The sequence below is a fragment of the Drosophila serrata genome, unplaced genomic scaffold, assembly GCF_035046125.1.
Source record: "Drosophila serrata isolate PLE 108 unplaced genomic scaffold, ASM3504612v1 contig_36, whole genome shotgun sequence".
Classification (NCBI taxonomy): Eukaryota; Metazoa; Arthropoda; class Insecta; order Diptera; family Drosophilidae; genus Drosophila; species Drosophila serrata.
In genome coordinates, this window is record NW_028256934.1 from 148,164 (window position 1) to 166,039 (window position 17,876).

Consider the following 17,876-nt stretch of genomic DNA (forward strand, 5'->3'; position numbering starts at 1 on the left):
TGATCCTAGGCTCACTTTAAGGGTATACAAATTTCGGCCTTTTGAAGTAGTTTCAAATCTTATTTAAATATATATTGTTATATTGCATAAGCAACTCTTAATTTGTATATACAAACCTCATACTTGTTTACTTATTATTTTGACCAGTAGTGTATATAATATATATACTATACTATACTATATATACTATACTATACTATATATACTATACTATACTATATATACTATACTATACTATACTATATATACTATACTATACTATACTATATATACTATACTATACTATATATACTATACTACACTATATATACTACCTTTTTGTCTTGTTTTCATTAAAATTCAATGCAATTTTGTACTATTTTTAGCTCAAAAACAGTTGTGATATATGCATAAGAGTAGGATTTTCTCTCAGTGCCCGCACGCTCACGCACAGCCAAGAACCTAGCTTTGAACTGAAGTGAACCAAAAACCAAAAACCAAAATAAAAACCAAACCCGCTCCAAGCACTGGCTTCCATTCATAAATTCTCCATTCAGATTTGGTCTGCAGATCACGTGCCGGCCATAGAGAGTGGGGAGCAGCTCCAGTACAAGCTCCAGCTCCTCCAGCTCCAGCTCCAGTATTTCAGCTCTTGAAGCACTGCTCCTGCTCCTCAGTTCCAACAGTTGATTGAACCGATTATTCGCATTCGTATTCGTATTAACGATCGAATTGAGTTGTTTATGGAGGTGGCACGTTGACATCAACGCCTCAATGTAGCCACACTCCCACTCCCTTTTTGGCAGACCCACAAAAGTCCAAAGTTTGGGATTTGTTTTCCTGATCGCCGTTTCGATGCATAAATTGGAGTGATCCATGGCCATGCGTGTTGCATATCAAATGATGGAGTTCTTTGACTGTCTTTTAGAGGACAGTCAAACCCACACACTTGTTTTTGTTCCAAAGAATTAATTACAAGAGGGTTTAATAAGGGGGGGGATCCCTATATACATAAGTAACTTCCCCCCCCAACAAGTGCTCCAGTTATATATAGAGCTTAACCATGGTCGTGGCCTGGTTCCTGCTGTGCTGTGCATCTTGACCTCGTTATGAGATGATCTCTGGTGGTCTCTCAGGTGATCCGGGCCGTAAATGGCTAATTAAACAACAACGCATAACTCTCACCTGAAGCTAAAGCCAAAGCCAAAGCCAAAGCCAGTGGAAAATGGTAATGGTAATGGAAATGGCAATGGAAACGGAGATGCTATAGAAGCTAGAGAAGCTAGAGAAGAAGGAGATGAAGGCCTCTACCCTCCTCCCGGGGACGGACAATTGCCAATTATGTGCAGGCCCAGAGATCCAGTTCAAGTTCCACATTGAGTTCTGGTTACGATTCCAACCATAACATTTAGTCTAGTCCAAGTCCATGAGATGTGTATGTGCTTTGGTCCGGTCTTGGTTTCCATTTCAATCGCAGGCAACTAGCCAGCCAGCCACTTTTGTTCTTGGCCATATTGTCACTGGATATGTTGGCAATTGTGTCGCTTGGCCAATGTCAATTGTCATTAGATATATAGTTCCCGCTCCCGGACAGCTCCCACACTGCCCAAAAAACCCACTGGACCAGGCCCAGGAGGTGGCTCTTTCTCTCTGTCTCCTCCAGTGGTAATCCTAACCAGAGTCAGTATGTCAAAAGACAAAGTGTTTCACTTAAAAGAATTTGTTAAAATAATTGCCAACACAAATACGTGTTATTTGGTGTAAAAGTCTTATGATATAATCACCACTTACGTTTTGTTTTTGTCAAGTATAATGTGTGTGTGTTTTATTTTTAAACCATTCTTTTATGCTAACCATGTGCAAATAGGTGTACTTTAATCGGTGAAACCTTTTTGACACCTCTGTCAATGCCATTTTTTCCCCACTATTTTTTGTGTGTGTATTTTGCAACTAGTTTTTATGTTTTCTTAGCAAGGTAACGGTGGTTTTTTTTTTCTGTATGACTCTGTTTTATTTGCCAAAACAACATTTGTAATTAAAGTTATTTTAAGAAGTTAACAAAATGATTTACAAAAGAACGATGCGATTTGTCCATAAATTATAAAGAAATCTTAAGACAAATCTACAAATTTTTTTTTTTTTTAGACATTTTGTAGATTAATGGGTTGATTTTTGATTTGTATTTATTCGAAATCTTTTGGGACTAAGAGAAGTCTTTTAAAGAATCTTTAAGAAATCTTATAGATTTGCTATCAAAAAGTTAAAAAAAAACCTTTAAGATATTAGTTTCTAATAATAGTAATCTATTAGTTACTTTTGTAGATTTGTCAGTTCGATAAAAACCTTTTTTATTTTGTATATATTTGAATTCTTCTGAGAAGCCTCTAAGAATCTTTTTGATCTATTTATGATTATGATACCAAATAACAATTCCTTGAAGATTTAAGATATTACTCTCTATTTGTCATTATTTGTAGGTTTGTGTGTTCGATTCTTACTTTTATTTAAAATCTTCTGTTTTATTCAAAATCTTCTAAGAATTAGATAAACTTTTGCTGTTCCAAGAAGTTTTAAAGTTCCAAGCTCTGAGATATTACTTCCTATTTGTCATTATTTAAAGATTTGTGAGTTCGATTGATATCTTTATTTGTATTTATTCAAAATCTTCTAAGAATTAAAGAACCCTCCTGAAGAATCTTTAAGAAATCCCAATTGGGAATTTAGCATATTGAAATTACAGAGTTTGCCGCTTCGATTTCTGCATAAATGCCGAAGAATTGCCCTTTCGATGTGCGATTCTCAGAAAAGGTCTCTTTGCCTTTCCCCCCGCGAGCGAGATGGCGACGGCATTAAGCCTGATTAGGCCTGGCCCGAAAAGAAAGGCAACAATAAAGACACACACACAAAAAGAGAGAAGGGGGAGCAAAAAAAAAAAATATATATATATAAGAAAAAACTCATAAGTGACGGCGAGGCGACCAAAGAAAACAAAAGTAAACCCGGCACAAGTTCAAGGTCAAGAGCAGAGAGCGGGAGAAGACCAAAGAGCGGAAAGCTGCGTTTCAGGTCCACTCCAAAAGGTGAGCTAAGAGAGAGGAAGACAGAGCCGGCAGAGAGGGAGATAGCATGCGTTGTGCAGCAGCGAGAACTTTGCAGCATCACCAACAACAACACCACCAACAACAACACCACCAACAACAACAAAAACACCAACAACAACAACACCAATACAACAACGAATACGCAGGCAACAATAAACAAAAGTACAGCAGGCGTTCGATAAGTGTAACCTTATCTTCTAATTTTTTCATTTGAAACATGGGAAAACTATTTTGTTGTATATTTATATATACTTTATTAATTTTTGAAACGAAATACAGAACTAGAAAAATGTCCCCTGGTCAATAAATGCAGTGAAAAATATTTAATTAAATTATCTAGGATTTTATATCGAAAGAAAAGCAGTAATATATGATATATTGAATATTGCATTCATTTTTATATCAAAATATCTGAAATTATGATATATATTGATTTTTTAAATATGAAAGTACTAAAAATCTTTCAAAATATGTCATTTAATTAATATGTTTCTTTTTCAAATATATTACACTCAATTTTATATCGAAAATATCTTTAACTCTGGTTTATATTGATATTTAAAATATGAAAGTACTGAAAATCATTCAAAATATTTTATTTAATTAATATATTTCTTTTCCAAATATATTGTTCCGATATATTAAAAAGAAAACCAATTATAGGACACATTAAAATATATATTTATATATAGATTTTAGCTTCAAGTATGCTCAGAACCCCACAAAAAGACTTATTTAACATTATTTATATACAAAAGTAAGGCATATAAATTCTCTCTTTAATAAGACACAAACCTTACCTATTTTTGCGACTTCGACTGTACCAAGTTGAAGTAGAATCAACGGAGCCAGACACCAAAGCAAAAAACAAAAACACAACAACAAAAAGCAACAGTCGCCTCAACAAACACAAAAGCCAACTTAAAGCCATACTTAATGAAAGTCAGACAGTGGGCGGGGCGGAAGGAGAGAGACCCAGTAAGATGGAGAAGGACGGGGAGACAGGGAGACAAACATTAGAAGTGGCAAGGCAGCAAGGCAAAAAAATTAACTCTTAAAGTCCCTCCACCATTACGTCATTGAGCTTGGAATATATATAGAGAAAAAGTATCTATAAGCATATATCATATACCTGTAAATGAAGCCAGGTGCTGCTAGAGAGTCTTAGATAAAGCGAAAACCTTTCAAGTAATCCCCCTCGTACCCCAATCAATAGATAAGATATTACCCGAATACCCTACTAGAAGTTATAGTGTTTTGCAACGAATATCATTTGGCCTAGTTAATTTCTTTAGCTATTATTAAAGCCGGTTAGATAAGTTCTATGTTATGGTAAGAAAATTAACTAGAAAATATATTTATTTTCCACATCTAAAGTTTTTAATTGTTTTGAAATAGTGAGATCTTAAATAAATTCCATAACTTTTAAATGTTTAGTGATAAATCAGCGAGCTAAAGTATGTATGTAAGTTCCAAAAAATAAACCGTTAACTTGCGCTTTTTTCCCTCTTTTTATTCTTCTCTCTTTGCTGTTTATTCTTTCCCCGCTGGCTTGCCTGCCTCCCCCTCTACAACCCACACTGCGTTACTTACAGAGACGCCGACAGTGACTGCGACTGCGACTGCGACTGCGCAAATGACTTTGAGCTAAAGTCCATTGTTGTTGTTGTCATTTAAAGTCTAATCAAAACATTTGAAGTTACTTAAGAAACCTACGCAGAGCTTAAGTTGCGTTTCTTGTTTCGAATTCTTAGCTTGTCCGCAGCTTTGTCTTGGTTTCTGTTTCTTTTTTTTGCTTCGTTTCAGACGGAGGCAAACAAAAAAAAAACAAAACTAAATAAATTGTAAATTAAGTTTCTGCGACATTTTCTATACAACAAAAAGGCGGCCATTTTCAGAGACAAGTTTTTTGTGGCTTTGTAGTTCTTTGGGTTTATTTTTGAATGGTATTAGCGGCTTCAGAAGGTTAACATGATCTACTTTAGGTTCGAAAACAAAAAAACGCAACTCGTTAGATTTTTCACATTTTGCCTGCAATGTACCAGCAGTTTTATTTTTACAAAAATCATTTGTTCTCCGGGTGAGTCAGTCTTGTGAACTTTAGTTTTGGCCCGATGCCAGACTAAGACTCCCTCCCTCACAATTTTTGCCTCGCTGCTCAGCTAGTCCAAGGTCGTCGTCCTCCCACACACACACACAAACACACACTCGACACTACTTCATAAAAAAAAGAAAAAAGATAGAAGAAAAGTGTCCCCAACGCAAACTAGCTAATAAATATGTATATAAAAGTATAAGTATTCATCAGACAGTGGTTCTGAAATTGCCCTGGAAGGTATCTAATAATATAAAAATTAAAAAGACTCAATATCTTAGTTTTCATAAGATTTTTATACTCTTGCTGGGTATTAAATTTTAAGCAAAAGCGTAACAATGTGAAGGAGTCATTTCCGACCCTATAAATCATATATATTCTTGATCGGCATCTACAGGCGAATCGATCTGGGCATGTCCGAAAAATGTTAAATTTTTTCGAATTTTTTCAAAATTTTATAAAGGGTTGCATCGTTAAAATTGTCAAAAATTGATAAAAATTTGAATTTTTTAACATTTTAAACTGAGTATACAGATTTATTAACCTAATAAAAACTAGCACCGAACAGCTTTCCGAATTGAAATTAATGCATTTTTAGCTGAGTTATGAGTTTTTTAAGCTTTGATTTGTCGAAAAAAATTGTCATAAAAAAATATGGATAAATATTCATTCAAAGAATGCGAATATTTAAATCCTGGTTATGATTAAACAACTTAAATATCTTAGAGTTGCTCTGCAATATTTTCAGTATATAATTCGATATATTTTATTCCCCAACTCAAAATTCCGTGAAGAAATGCATGAATATATTATCAAATCAGAGGCATAAATATTGTTTCAAATCAAAATTAATTAATCCCCCAGCTAATAACATATATTTGAGTTGAATGCTCAACTTGAAATATATTTAATATATGCAAAAAAGCTTCAAGCCATACATATCATGTTGGATTTTTTCGTTGTTTTTAAATCATGTCGCATAAATCAGTTTGAACATTGTTGTGTTACAGCTTATTAATTATTCAGTTTGGATCTTGATGACCACTGTGCAAGTAATTTCCCTATGATAGTTTCTTATTTTGTTTTTCTATTTCTCTTACAGATATATGTATATATATATTTTATGTTCTTAACTAGAAAATGGCAATGGTGACGGCGCCGGGCCGGTTTGCCTTTTGTCTCTAGGCTTTGGTCTATTGATTTTAGCCGTGAATGCAGCCACGAAATGGAACGGAGACAAAAGGAAACTCCTCCGCCAAGTGCATTTAACCAAATGAGCGACAACTAGGAGGAGGTGGGAAAAACCTGGAGGGGAAAAATCTAGGAGGTGGCAGAGAATATAGGGATATATATATAGTGCTGACATTTATGGCAATGCCGCGACATGACGCCTGACAATGATGATGATGATGATGATGATCATCGTACTTTCTGATGTGGAATGTGCCAGGGGATGACAATGCATCAACGGACAAAGGAAGCAGGGCGGAGACTCCACAAAAGGAGTAAAGGAGTAAAGGAGTGAAGGAGTAAAGGAGTGAAGGAGTGAAGGAGTAAAGGAGTAAAGCAGTAAAGGAGTGTTTGTTGTATGCAAAAGAGCCATGGCTTTAGGTTTTTAGGTTTGGGGAAATCTCTTTTTTTTTTTTGGGGAAGAGAAGGCAACTCACACCTCCTTTTCCATGTCGAGTGCTTGTGTGTGTGTTACCATTGTTGTTACCGGCTCAATGGCTGAAAAAAAAGGGGAAAAATGGATAGATAATAACTTGTGAAAATAACTTTGGCACTTGAACGAGATACGAGAGTGTAAGGGGAATCCCCTCGACACCGACAAGCTGCACTGCATCGCTGTCAAAATCATGGCCCACGGAGCCCCCATATTCGACACTGAAATTTTTCTGACAGATGCGAGTGCATCAAGTTCAGATTGCATATATCGTACACACATATATGGGAGTATATTTATTTATGATTTCTTTTTTTTTTTTTATTGTTTTTTGTGGAAGTGTGAAGCAAACTCCCCATTGTATGTTGTGTGTTGCCTCGAAATGAAATCGTTTCGATTGTCGCTTCAAGTGTCATTGATCGTTTTGGGTGGCATGGTAAAGGAAAATATATAATATGTTTAATAGAGGGGGAAATATACACATGTGTGTGTATATATGGGGTATAAACGATGTGAGTGAAGTGAGTTGTGTGATTAAATTGATTGAGGATACCCTTTTTTGGGGACTGGCACTGAGGAAAAAGTGCAATTTGGAGATTAATTTGCACAGCTTAGATAATTAGTTGATTTTTTAAACTCATTAAATATTCCCTAAAAGGCATATTACTTTTATTTATCAGTTTCTTTTTTTTGTATACTAAATATACCTGGAATTATTTTCGAGCTATAATTAAATGGTGTTTTTTAAGGAGTTTTTGAATTGGAAATATATAAATATGTAATTTTACCCATTTAAGTTTAGTAATTATTTCACGCGAATCACATTTTTATTCATATATTAATTTAAACCATATTTATTTGTTTTCCATTTATCGTTTATTAATTTATCGATAATTTATCGAAACTTTTCATAATCCCTTTCTTTTGATCTTAAACTTACACCATTAACCATCAAAGCTAATTAAAAGCCTGCCAAATACCAAGTATTTCTAGGACTAAGAGATAGTTTTATGTATATATTTTTCCCTAGGCACTCTAAAAAAACAAAACAAAACTCTTGGGTGTTGGGAAACCCAAAGACATGACCCAACTACAAATACAAAATACGAAAGATACGAATGCAATGGCAAACCAAACTTTTGTATCTTTCTGCGACGTTTGTAATTGTTAATTGAAAAAGTCAACAACAACAACCACAACAACTGAATTGAATGCGTTACTTTTATAACATATTTTCCATACTCACTGTTTTTATAGCCATTGCTGTTATCGGCTTCACACTCTCGATCACTTTTACTGTCATTCCGGCAATTCACACTTGTCTCTGGCCTCCATTGTTAAGATGGAGGTGGAGAAAAATAAGGGAAAACAAAGAAAAAGAAATACAAAAAAATTGTTGGAAGTTGTGGGAAATTGTGGGGGATTTTTTTTAAGGTTTTGTTTAGGTTTTGTTAAACTTAGAGAGGGCTTTGAAAATTAAATTAGAAATGGTTGGGAATATCTGTTACGACTCTAAGCAAAACAAGCTACTTGAGAACCTTTCCGGTATATAGCTCTATATAGTTTATTTATTATACTATTTCACCATATGTAAACTTGAGTTAGATAAGATATTGAATTTACACAATAGTTTCCACACAGAACTACAAATAAGAGGCTTTGATTATGGGTAGAAAATAAAAGTTAAAGAGTTGCATTGCCTAAAAATAAGTAGAGAAAGAGATTTGCGAATGGAATGTTAAGTCTTATATGGGAGACGCATCCTATGCAAACTATTGGTGTATTTGTTGGTGTATGTGTTGGTGTATGTGTTGTTGTGCTTGGTGCGCACTTTTTTAATTAAATTCACTTTCAAAAATACCGCTAATCATTCGAACAAAAGGCCAGCGAAGCGAACATTTGCATATTCGTTTGTCTCGAATGTGTTTTTAGCGTTTTTGCGACTCTTTTCATTATTTTTTCTTGAGCCAGCAGGGGGGGCGTGGCATGTGAATACTGACTGGATTCACTGATCGATCTAGGCAATATGTGTTTATATATATATATATATATATATATTCATGTAAAAGTGAAATCTGGGGAGATGAGATGCGAATTTGGTCACCACCCGGGGGTCGGGTTGGCAATCCGTTTGCTTGTCCCTCATCAATGGCCAACAAATTAGCCAATACACACATATGGCCAGCCTTTTGTACTTGTCCGATCTCTGAATCTGTAAATCCAACTTTGGATTCCCCCAAACATGCACGTAAGTGTTGGCCAAAGAAATATAAAAATAATACAAAAATAAAACGCTGTTGCGCCTTAATTAAGACCAGAGCCCAGAGAGTTTCCAGCCCCGAGCCTCATCGGCCAATCGGGGGTTACGCAAGGCACACACTTAATGCAACCAAATCGAAGCTGAATTAAATACACCAACAAATACAGTAAGATACGGTACAAAATAATACGAAAAAAATACAAATACAAAGATATACAAAAACATTTAATGCAAAAAACAAAAACCTATAAAAAACATTTAATACACAGAAACACCAACGAAGTCATTGGCAAATATATACAATTTATTTTCTTCTCTTGCTAAATTTCTCTTGGATGGTTTTAGTTTGTTTTTTTTTTTTTTTATTGTAATATTCCTGGTAAAGTCCTGGTATATAACTTATTATTTCTGGTAAATTCCTGTCTTAGTTCTGGTAAATTCCTGATTTATTTCTAGTTTAGCTCTGATTTTCCTTATTTATTTATAATATATATTCCTGGTTTATTCCTAGTAAATTCCTTGTTTATTCCTAGGTTAGTCCTGGTAAAATCCTGGTATTATTATAGGTTATTATAGATTCTTATGATATAGGAATTTTATATAAAGTATAAAGATAATGGTATAAAGATAATGGTATAAAGATAATGGTATAAAATTATAGACAAGATTGGCTTGTAAAAATTTGATTTTCTGCAATTTTTTATATCTTTGCAAACTGAATCATTATATCTTTATATATATCCTTATTTTCTACCTTCTTTTAATTGTTCCCTAAAACCCTTCGATATCTTCTTAAAACTCTTTCTCCTTAAAAGTTTTTATTAAAAAGTCAGCTTTAAGAAACAAAAGTTTCCCCTGCGATTTCCTGTTAATTTTATCTTTGTTAAGGATTAATTTTGTGGGCGGGGCATTACTCCATTCAAGGTCACAGATCCTGTTTTCTTTTTTCTGTAGTATTTTATTGGCGGCTTCCTTATGCAACGATAATTCGATAAATGTCCCGACATTAATCTCTCTCTCCTCTCCTCCTTGAAGTTCACAGTTCACCGCTAATTAGTCGCTGGAATATACATATATACCTCCATATAGTATATATATATCTACAAAAGTATATATGGTAGGTGCCAGTTTTTTAATGAGCGGAATGCTGCCATTAACCTGGCGCCCCGTCCCAATCCCAATACCAATCTCTAGAGGTTGGAGGTACCGCTGCCGAGTTTGAGTCTGAGGCTTTTTCAAGTAACCGACAGACGACGACTGTGCCGCGAGTCACTTTTATGTTTTATGTATTGATTTTATTTCTACACTTGCAAAAATATCATAATAATTAAAAAAAGTAATCATATTTTTATGTGACAAGGTTTTCGACAAATCAAATGTTTAAAAATTTCATAACTAAGCCAAAAAAGCATTAAATTCAATTTGGAAAGCTGTCCCATGTTACTATTTATTATGTTAATAAATCTGCATACTTTGTTTAAAATTTAAACAAAATTCAAATTTTTGTAATTTTTTGATAATTTTATTGATGTAACCCCTTATAAAATATTGAAAAAATTTCAAAAATTTATTTATCTTCAATACATGCCCAGATCGATTCGTCTGTTGATGCTGATTAAGAATATATATGATTTATAGGGTCGGAAATGACTCCTTCACTTTCTTTTAAGCTTCTGACTGAAGGCCCATTACCATTTTTGTACCGATATTAACAATATTTTTATTTGAAATTTTTCGACAAATCAAAATTTAAAAATCTCATAACTAAGCCAAAAACGCATTAATTTCAATTCGGAAAGCGGCAGTATGTTAATTTTTAGCAGGTTAATAAAACTGCATACTCCATTTAAAATGTGAATTTTTGGCCGATTTTTGCAAATTTTCATGATGTAACCCCTTTCCTTTTTTTAAAAAAATGGGAAATTTCTGAAAAATTTTGTTTTCGGCCGGATAAAGCTAGAAAGAAAGCCCTGTAGATGCTGATCAAGAATATATATGATTTATAGGGTCGGAAATGACTCCTTCACTTTCTTTTAAGCTTCTGACTGAAGGTCGTAGATAATCGATATTATCTAAATTTTTATATTCAAATTTTGTCGACAAACCAAAATTTAAAAAATTCATAACTAAGCCAAAAAGGCATTAATTTTAATTCGGAAAGCGTTCTTGTTAATTTTTAGAAGATCAAAGCTATGAGAATCGCATAGGAGGGTGACTTGGTACCTAGAGCGCTCTCCTCTGCGATTCTCAAGTCTTATACGTAAGCAAGGCCCTAGCTAGAGTAAGTTTAGCTTTCTTCTTCTTCTTTTTGTGTGTGTTTTTTTTTTATAAAAATGGTAATTTTGAACCGATATTAACAATATTTTTATATGAAATTTTTTATAACTAAGCCAAAAACGCATTAATTTCAATTCGGAAAGCGGCAGTATGCTAATTTTTGGCAGGTTAATAAAACTGCATACTTCATTTAAAAAGTGAATTTTTGGCCGATTTTTGCAAATTTTCATGATGTAACCTTTTTCCGAAAAAAGGGAAATTTCGGAAAAATTTTTTTTCGGCCGGAAATGGCTTAAAAGATTTGTCTGTTGATGCTGATCAAGAATATATATGATTTATAGGGTCGGAAGTGAACTCTTCACTTAGTTTTGGGCTTCTGACTGATTTTATAATACCCTTGCAATGTTATAAAAGAATTAATTAAAAGGACTACTTTTTTATAAATATTGTTTAATAACTTCCTCACCATTTGTCTGAGTGCTTTTTGTTGTTGGCGCTGCTGTTGCCGCTGGCGGCGGTCTCTGTTGCCGCCGTTGCGGTTTTGTGTCCCATAATTATGTCAGCTGCAGTGGCACAATCATAAATTTTCGCCGTTGTTGTTATTTTCCATGTATTCTGCGGGGTTGAATTATTTTGTGCAAAAAAAATCACAAAACATTGTTGTATTTTTTATAATTTATTAGACATTTTACTGGCAAATCTGCAAGACAGTAAGAATTTGCGAGTTGCAGCAAAGTTCTGATTCTCTATTCTTATTTAATTTTCACTTTACTAATAATCAATTTACTGTTTTTCTTGCAGCTCTAAAAAATCTCTCCAAATTAATTCGAAACGACCAAGAGACGCAATGCCCCCGAATATTAACGAAAATCCAACGAAATTTTGCTAGAAAAGGATTCTAAACAAAATTAAGAAATCAACGAAAAACTAATTAACAAAAAGCGAAAGTCAAGGAGAAGTTTTCTTTGAAAAAATCCCAAAAGAAACACCACATTATGGCCATGTTGGAGGCACGGCCTTATAGGCCCTTCAAGTCCAGCGAGGAGTATCTGGAGGCCATGAAGGAGGATCTCGCCGAATGGCTAAGCACTTTGTATCCGGAGCTGAGCATCAATGCCGAGAACTTCATGGATCGCTTGGACACGGGCGTGGCCCTCTGCAAGGTGGGCAAAATAAACTTTTAAATGGGCGGTAAAACAAAATCAAGAACAAATACTAAAGAAAGTTAGAAACAAATTCACACTTTCCCCACCCACTCTTAAACTCTCTACGAAGTGCTAAGAGACCTCCACAGATTTCCATTTCATATATGTATATTTTTCTCCACTTTTTTTTTGTTTTTTTGTTTTTATGCCTTGGCTAAAAGGCTTCTCCGGCACTCCAGGAAAAAGCAACAACGTGGAAAACGAGGTCAACCAAGAGGGCGGGGGGAAGGAAAGGGAAGGGTTAGGAGGAGGTAGGTTCATTGAGCCAAAAGCGCTCAGGTGGCTCAGGTTGCTTAACTGAAAAGCGTTTTGAGAACAAAGTTCAGGCAGAACATGCCATAAATGAGGCACTCGACTAATGCAACCGAGCTAATAAATAGAAATAAAAGCAAATATCTGCAAATTGGAAAAACGTTTCTAATGGCTAAAAAAGTAATTAGAAATGTTTAAAGCAAATAGTAATTAAACCATACAATTGAAAAGAGATGGGTGGAAACAAAGGATATTAGGTTGGGGAAAACAAATGATTTTTTGTTGTATATTTTAAACCCTTGAAAGGTAAGGGTATTATAATTTTAGTCAGAAACTTGTAATCCACTAAAGGAGTTATTTCCGTCCTTATAAATCTTATACATTCTTGATCAGAATCAACAGGCGAATTTTTCTAGCTATATTTTAAAAAAACAAAATTTTTTAGATTTTTTTTTAAATTTTTTCATCGTCAAAATTTTCAAAAATTTACCAAAAATCATAAATTTAGATTTAAATGCAGAAATGTTCGTTTACAAAAACCAAAAAGAAATATCCAGACCAAACTGAAATCGGTTGAGTTTAAGCCAAGTTATGATCAAAAAACCATCGACGTTGTTACCAATTTTTAAGCTAAAAACCTTTAAAATTTTATATGAAAATGATAAATATCGGCTTAAAAAATGGTATTATAATTTCAGTCATAAGCTTGTAATGCAGTGAAGGAGTCATTTCCGACCCTATAAATAATATATATTCTTGATCAGCATCAAAAGCCAAATCGATCTAGCCATGTTCGCCAGAGAAAAATATTTTTTGACAAATTTCCATTTTTTCAAAGGGGTTAAAATTTTTAGAAATTGACAAAAATTTTAAATTTTTTAACATTTTAAACTGAGTATGCAGATTTATTAACCTAGTAAAAACTAACATAGACAAGTTGTCCGATTTTATATTAAGGCTTTTTTGGCATAGTTATGAAATTTTTAAACTTTGATTATGCGAACAAATTGTATAAAAATATGGATAAATATTGATTCACAGAATTAAAATATTTTAAGCTTACTTATGATGGATTTCCTGTGCGATTCTATAATTCAATGATAATTTAGGGGTATATAAACTCTGCTTAACGTTTGCTGCCCTTTCTTGTCTTAAAATTATCTTTATTCTACTGTATTTTCTACAGATTTTTTTTATATAATGAAATTTGCTTAACAAATTTCTGTAATGGTTTTTAAGATTTTATTATTTTCAATGCTAATTTGTGGTCAAGCTCCTAGATCCGAAGAACATTCTCTCTTCTTTCCGTTTTCAACAGTTTCTGTTAGGAAATACATTTTTAAATTAATTTCCTAACGAAATACTTATTAAAAGAGACGGCTTTTGAAATCACAAACCAATTCGCAGACAGAATGCTTGGTTTGGTTCGGTTTTTGGTTTTGGTTTTTGGTGGCACATGCCATAACCACAGTCCCTGCCCCTGCCTCAGCCTGTTGCCTCTGTTTTCTGCAACCAATCCTCACCTGGCTCCACATCTTCCACCTCCCTTTGTGGCCCTCGCTGTGCTGCTGCTGTTTTCTCTGTTTTTTTTTTTTTTTTTTCTTAGGTTTTGTTTTTTTTTTTCGGTTTTTTCCTTGGTTTTTCTTGGCGCTGAGTGGCGCCAGTAGCACCCGACATCGTCACGCTGGAGGCCAATAGCAAGACCTCAACCCGTAGACAATTTGTCTTGACTTGTTGTTGTTGCTTTGGACCAATGTAGCAGTTTGTGGGGATTCGTATCGGCCACAAGATCATCGGATTCGTATGCGCCTTCCATGTCTTGTCTTACCCCTAAAAAAAAGGAGAAAAAAAGAAAAAGAGATCTCCTGCTGGGAGCTGAGAAGTTGGGAATTCTATGTGGTCAATGTGTGTGTGTTTTGGCCAAAAGAACCCATGGTTTTGAAAGAATTTACAGTTTAACCCTTTGTAAGCCAAGTTGTTTATGGGTTTTTTTATAGGAAAAAATAGGGAGTATATAATTCATTTAATGAATTAAACATTAAATAGTTAGTAGTTAATTTTAATTTGTTAGTTTGTTTTCTTTTTGTTTCATAAATATTTTATTTATTTTTTTTGTTAAGAACATTTTTCAACTTTTAAAAATGTAAACGACAAAATTGTGCAGCCCTGTTTGTGGCGAGAATACAACCCTGTTTGTTGCAAGAATGCAGCCCTGTTTGTTGCAAAAACACAACCCTGTTTGTGGCAAGAATGCAGCCCTGTTTGTTGCACAAATACAACCCTGATTGTGGCAACATGATGTTTAAATACTAAATAGTGTTGGAAGATGTATAAATCGTTATCGAAATTTAAAGTTTGTATAACATTAACCAATTTTCTTATTATCCAAAGAAAGAATTTACATAATTAATATTGAATAATTATTTTAAAATAATAATAGGCAATGAATATTATAGAAATATATATGAAATATAATTTATTATATGTAATATTTAAACTGTGTGTTTATTTATTATATGTAATATATATTATATTTATGTATTTATTGTATAATATTTATTGATTACCCAAAGAAACGATTTTCATAATTATTATTAAATAATTATTTTAAAATAATAATTGGCAATAAATATTACAGAAATATATATAAAATATAATTTATTATATGTAATCTTTGAACTTTATGTTTATTTATTATATATATTATTTATTATGTTTATGTATTTATTGTATAATATTTATTGATTACCCAAAGAAACGATTTTTATAATTATTATTAAATAATTACTTTAAAATAATAATTAGCAATAAATATTATAGAAATATATATGAAATATAATTTATTATATGTAATCTTTGAACTTTATGTTTATTTAATATATATAATATATATTATATTTATTAATGGTATAATATTTATTGATTACCCAAAGAAACGATTTACATAATTAATATTAAATAATTATTTAGAGATATTAAATAACAATAAATATTATAGAAATATACATGAAATATAATTTATCATATGTAATATTTAAACTGTAGGTTTATTTATTATATATATTATTTATTATGTTTACGTATTTATTCTATAATATTTATTGATTACCCAAAAAGAAAGGATTTACATAATTAATATTAAATAATTACTTTAAAATAATAATTGGCAATAAATATTACAGAAATATATATAAAATATAATTTATTATATGTAATATTAAAACTATATGTTTATTTAATATATATATTTATTATATTTATGTATTTATTGTATAGTATTTATTAGTTACCCAAAGATAAGTGTCAGAGGTTTCCCCTCACCCACTGTGACCCCACACACTGTGACTCCACCTGTACAGTGGGCACACAGGCAACTCCTCCTCCTGCTTATGATTCCTATCCCAAGCTATCCCAATCCCTTGATCCCTTGGCGAATGCTCGATATGGTGATGGATATGCCGCTTTGATCTTCTGTCGTCTGACGCTGTCTCGAAATAAATGAAAATGACTCACGAGACGCGGGAAATCTGAAAGGAGGTGGAGTTTAGCTGCTTTTCTGCCGGAAATGTCATAAGCATAAATATAATTTTTGATAATTGTGTGTGTCGCGAAGCGTTAATGGAACTTTAATTGAAACTCCCCGAGAAAAAACAGAGAAATACAAAAGCAAAAAGAATATTTAAGACAGCTGGAAGCAGTATACCCTTCTCGTGAGCTGCAATGCGCCGCTCTGTGATGTCTTCATCGCCGTTCCTACGAAAACGACGACGATCGTAATTACCACTTTGATGGCCACTTTCAGGGGGGCCAATTAGCCAAAAAGCAGGAGATGGAGAGGCTGAATGGCTGAGAGATCGTTAGCAGAGTCCGTCCTCTTGGCAGATCATTAGCGAATTGTCTTAACGATCTGTACAAGCCAATTGCTTGCCAATTTATCTAGTTAATTATATGAATTTTGTCTAAAGTTAGAACTCTAACGCATAAAGTGCATCGAGTTTTTTATGTATTTTGTATTGCAACTTTGTTGCCAAGTGTTTTCCGCCTTATATTCCGCTTGCTTTGGCTAATTGAATTTGATAAACACAAAAATATCTACAAAAATAAGATACATATATATATAAGCTCATACCGACCAGGGAAGGCTTTTAATTGACCAACCAATTATAGACGTAGATAAGCCAAAACGGGGCTAGATATGCCTTACTTCCGTAGATATTTTGGATTTTTTGAATGATGCAGAATTTTATTTTATACTTCTGTGATGTATTTTAGGAGGAACAGTTCAATAACTATCGAAAATATGCCAAAGTTTATTGTTTGTAAATAATTCAACATGGTATGTAAAGTAAATACCAGCAAATTCAAACTTTTACCAGAGTTGCCCTGCCTTTTTTACTCAGAGTTGACGCCCGAAGAGGTGGACAGTTCCTTTACGGAGTTTTTTTTTTTTCTAATTTTTTTTTTTGATCAAGTTGGCGGCCCCACAAGCTGCCAAAAGCCCTTTTCGAAAAAAAAATTCCAACGAGAGAGACGAACACGTGCAGCGTCTGCTACAAAATTAAAGAAAACTATCAAGAAAAACAAAAGGAAACCCCAAAGACAGCGAAGGGAAACCGTTTAGAGCATCTGAAGATAAATGTGTTAGAAAAACAATCAAGAAATCATCGAAAATGTCTGAACGCGAATCCCAGTCACCACCGTCGTCGCCCGAGGAGGGTGCAACATATTCTTCTCGTCGAACCAATGCTGCCCCACCACGTGTCAAGAAGCGTAAGGTACGTAGGCAACGCCGTTGGGCTCGTGAGCGCAGTGCCACCATCTCGAGCAGCTCCTCCTCCGATGAGGATACCAGCTCCGATGAGCCAGGCTCCCCAGCCTCTGAATCTGATGATGATGCCACCATTGGGGGCAGCAACTTTGAGCAAGGTGTAGTGAATGCCACCATCGAACCTATGGACGTATCTCCACCAGATTCCTTGCCATCTACCTCCACATCGAGTTCGCGTTCCAAATCGATTTTCACTTCGCCAACCCGTTCATCTGG

At 33.8% G+C, this 17,876-nt stretch overlaps 2 protein-coding genes across 2 annotated transcripts in view; both read left to right on the forward strand.

Annotated features, from left to right (window-relative positions):
• The window catches only part of APC7 (anaphase-promoting complex subunit 7), a 41,858-nt gene extending 29,497 nt beyond the window's left edge, over positions 1 to 12,361 (forward strand). Inside the window, exon 6 of the mRNA XM_020956570.2 lies at positions 12,177 to 12,361. Coding sequence (XP_020812229.2) covers positions 12,177 to 12,264 — 88 coding nt within the window. The 3' untranslated portion in view covers positions 12,265 to 12,361. The remainder of the gene's footprint in view (positions 1 to 12,176) is intronic.
• pigs (GAS2-like protein pickled eggs) overlaps positions 12,177 to 17,876 on the forward strand; it is a 32,038-nt gene continuing 26,338 nt past the window's right edge. The window contains exon 1 of the mRNA XM_020956569.2: positions 12,177 to 12,538. Within this exon, the coding sequence (XP_020812228.2) occupies positions 12,371 to 12,538 (168 nt within the window). The 5' untranslated portion in view covers positions 12,177 to 12,370. The remainder of the gene's footprint in view (positions 12,539 to 17,876) is intronic.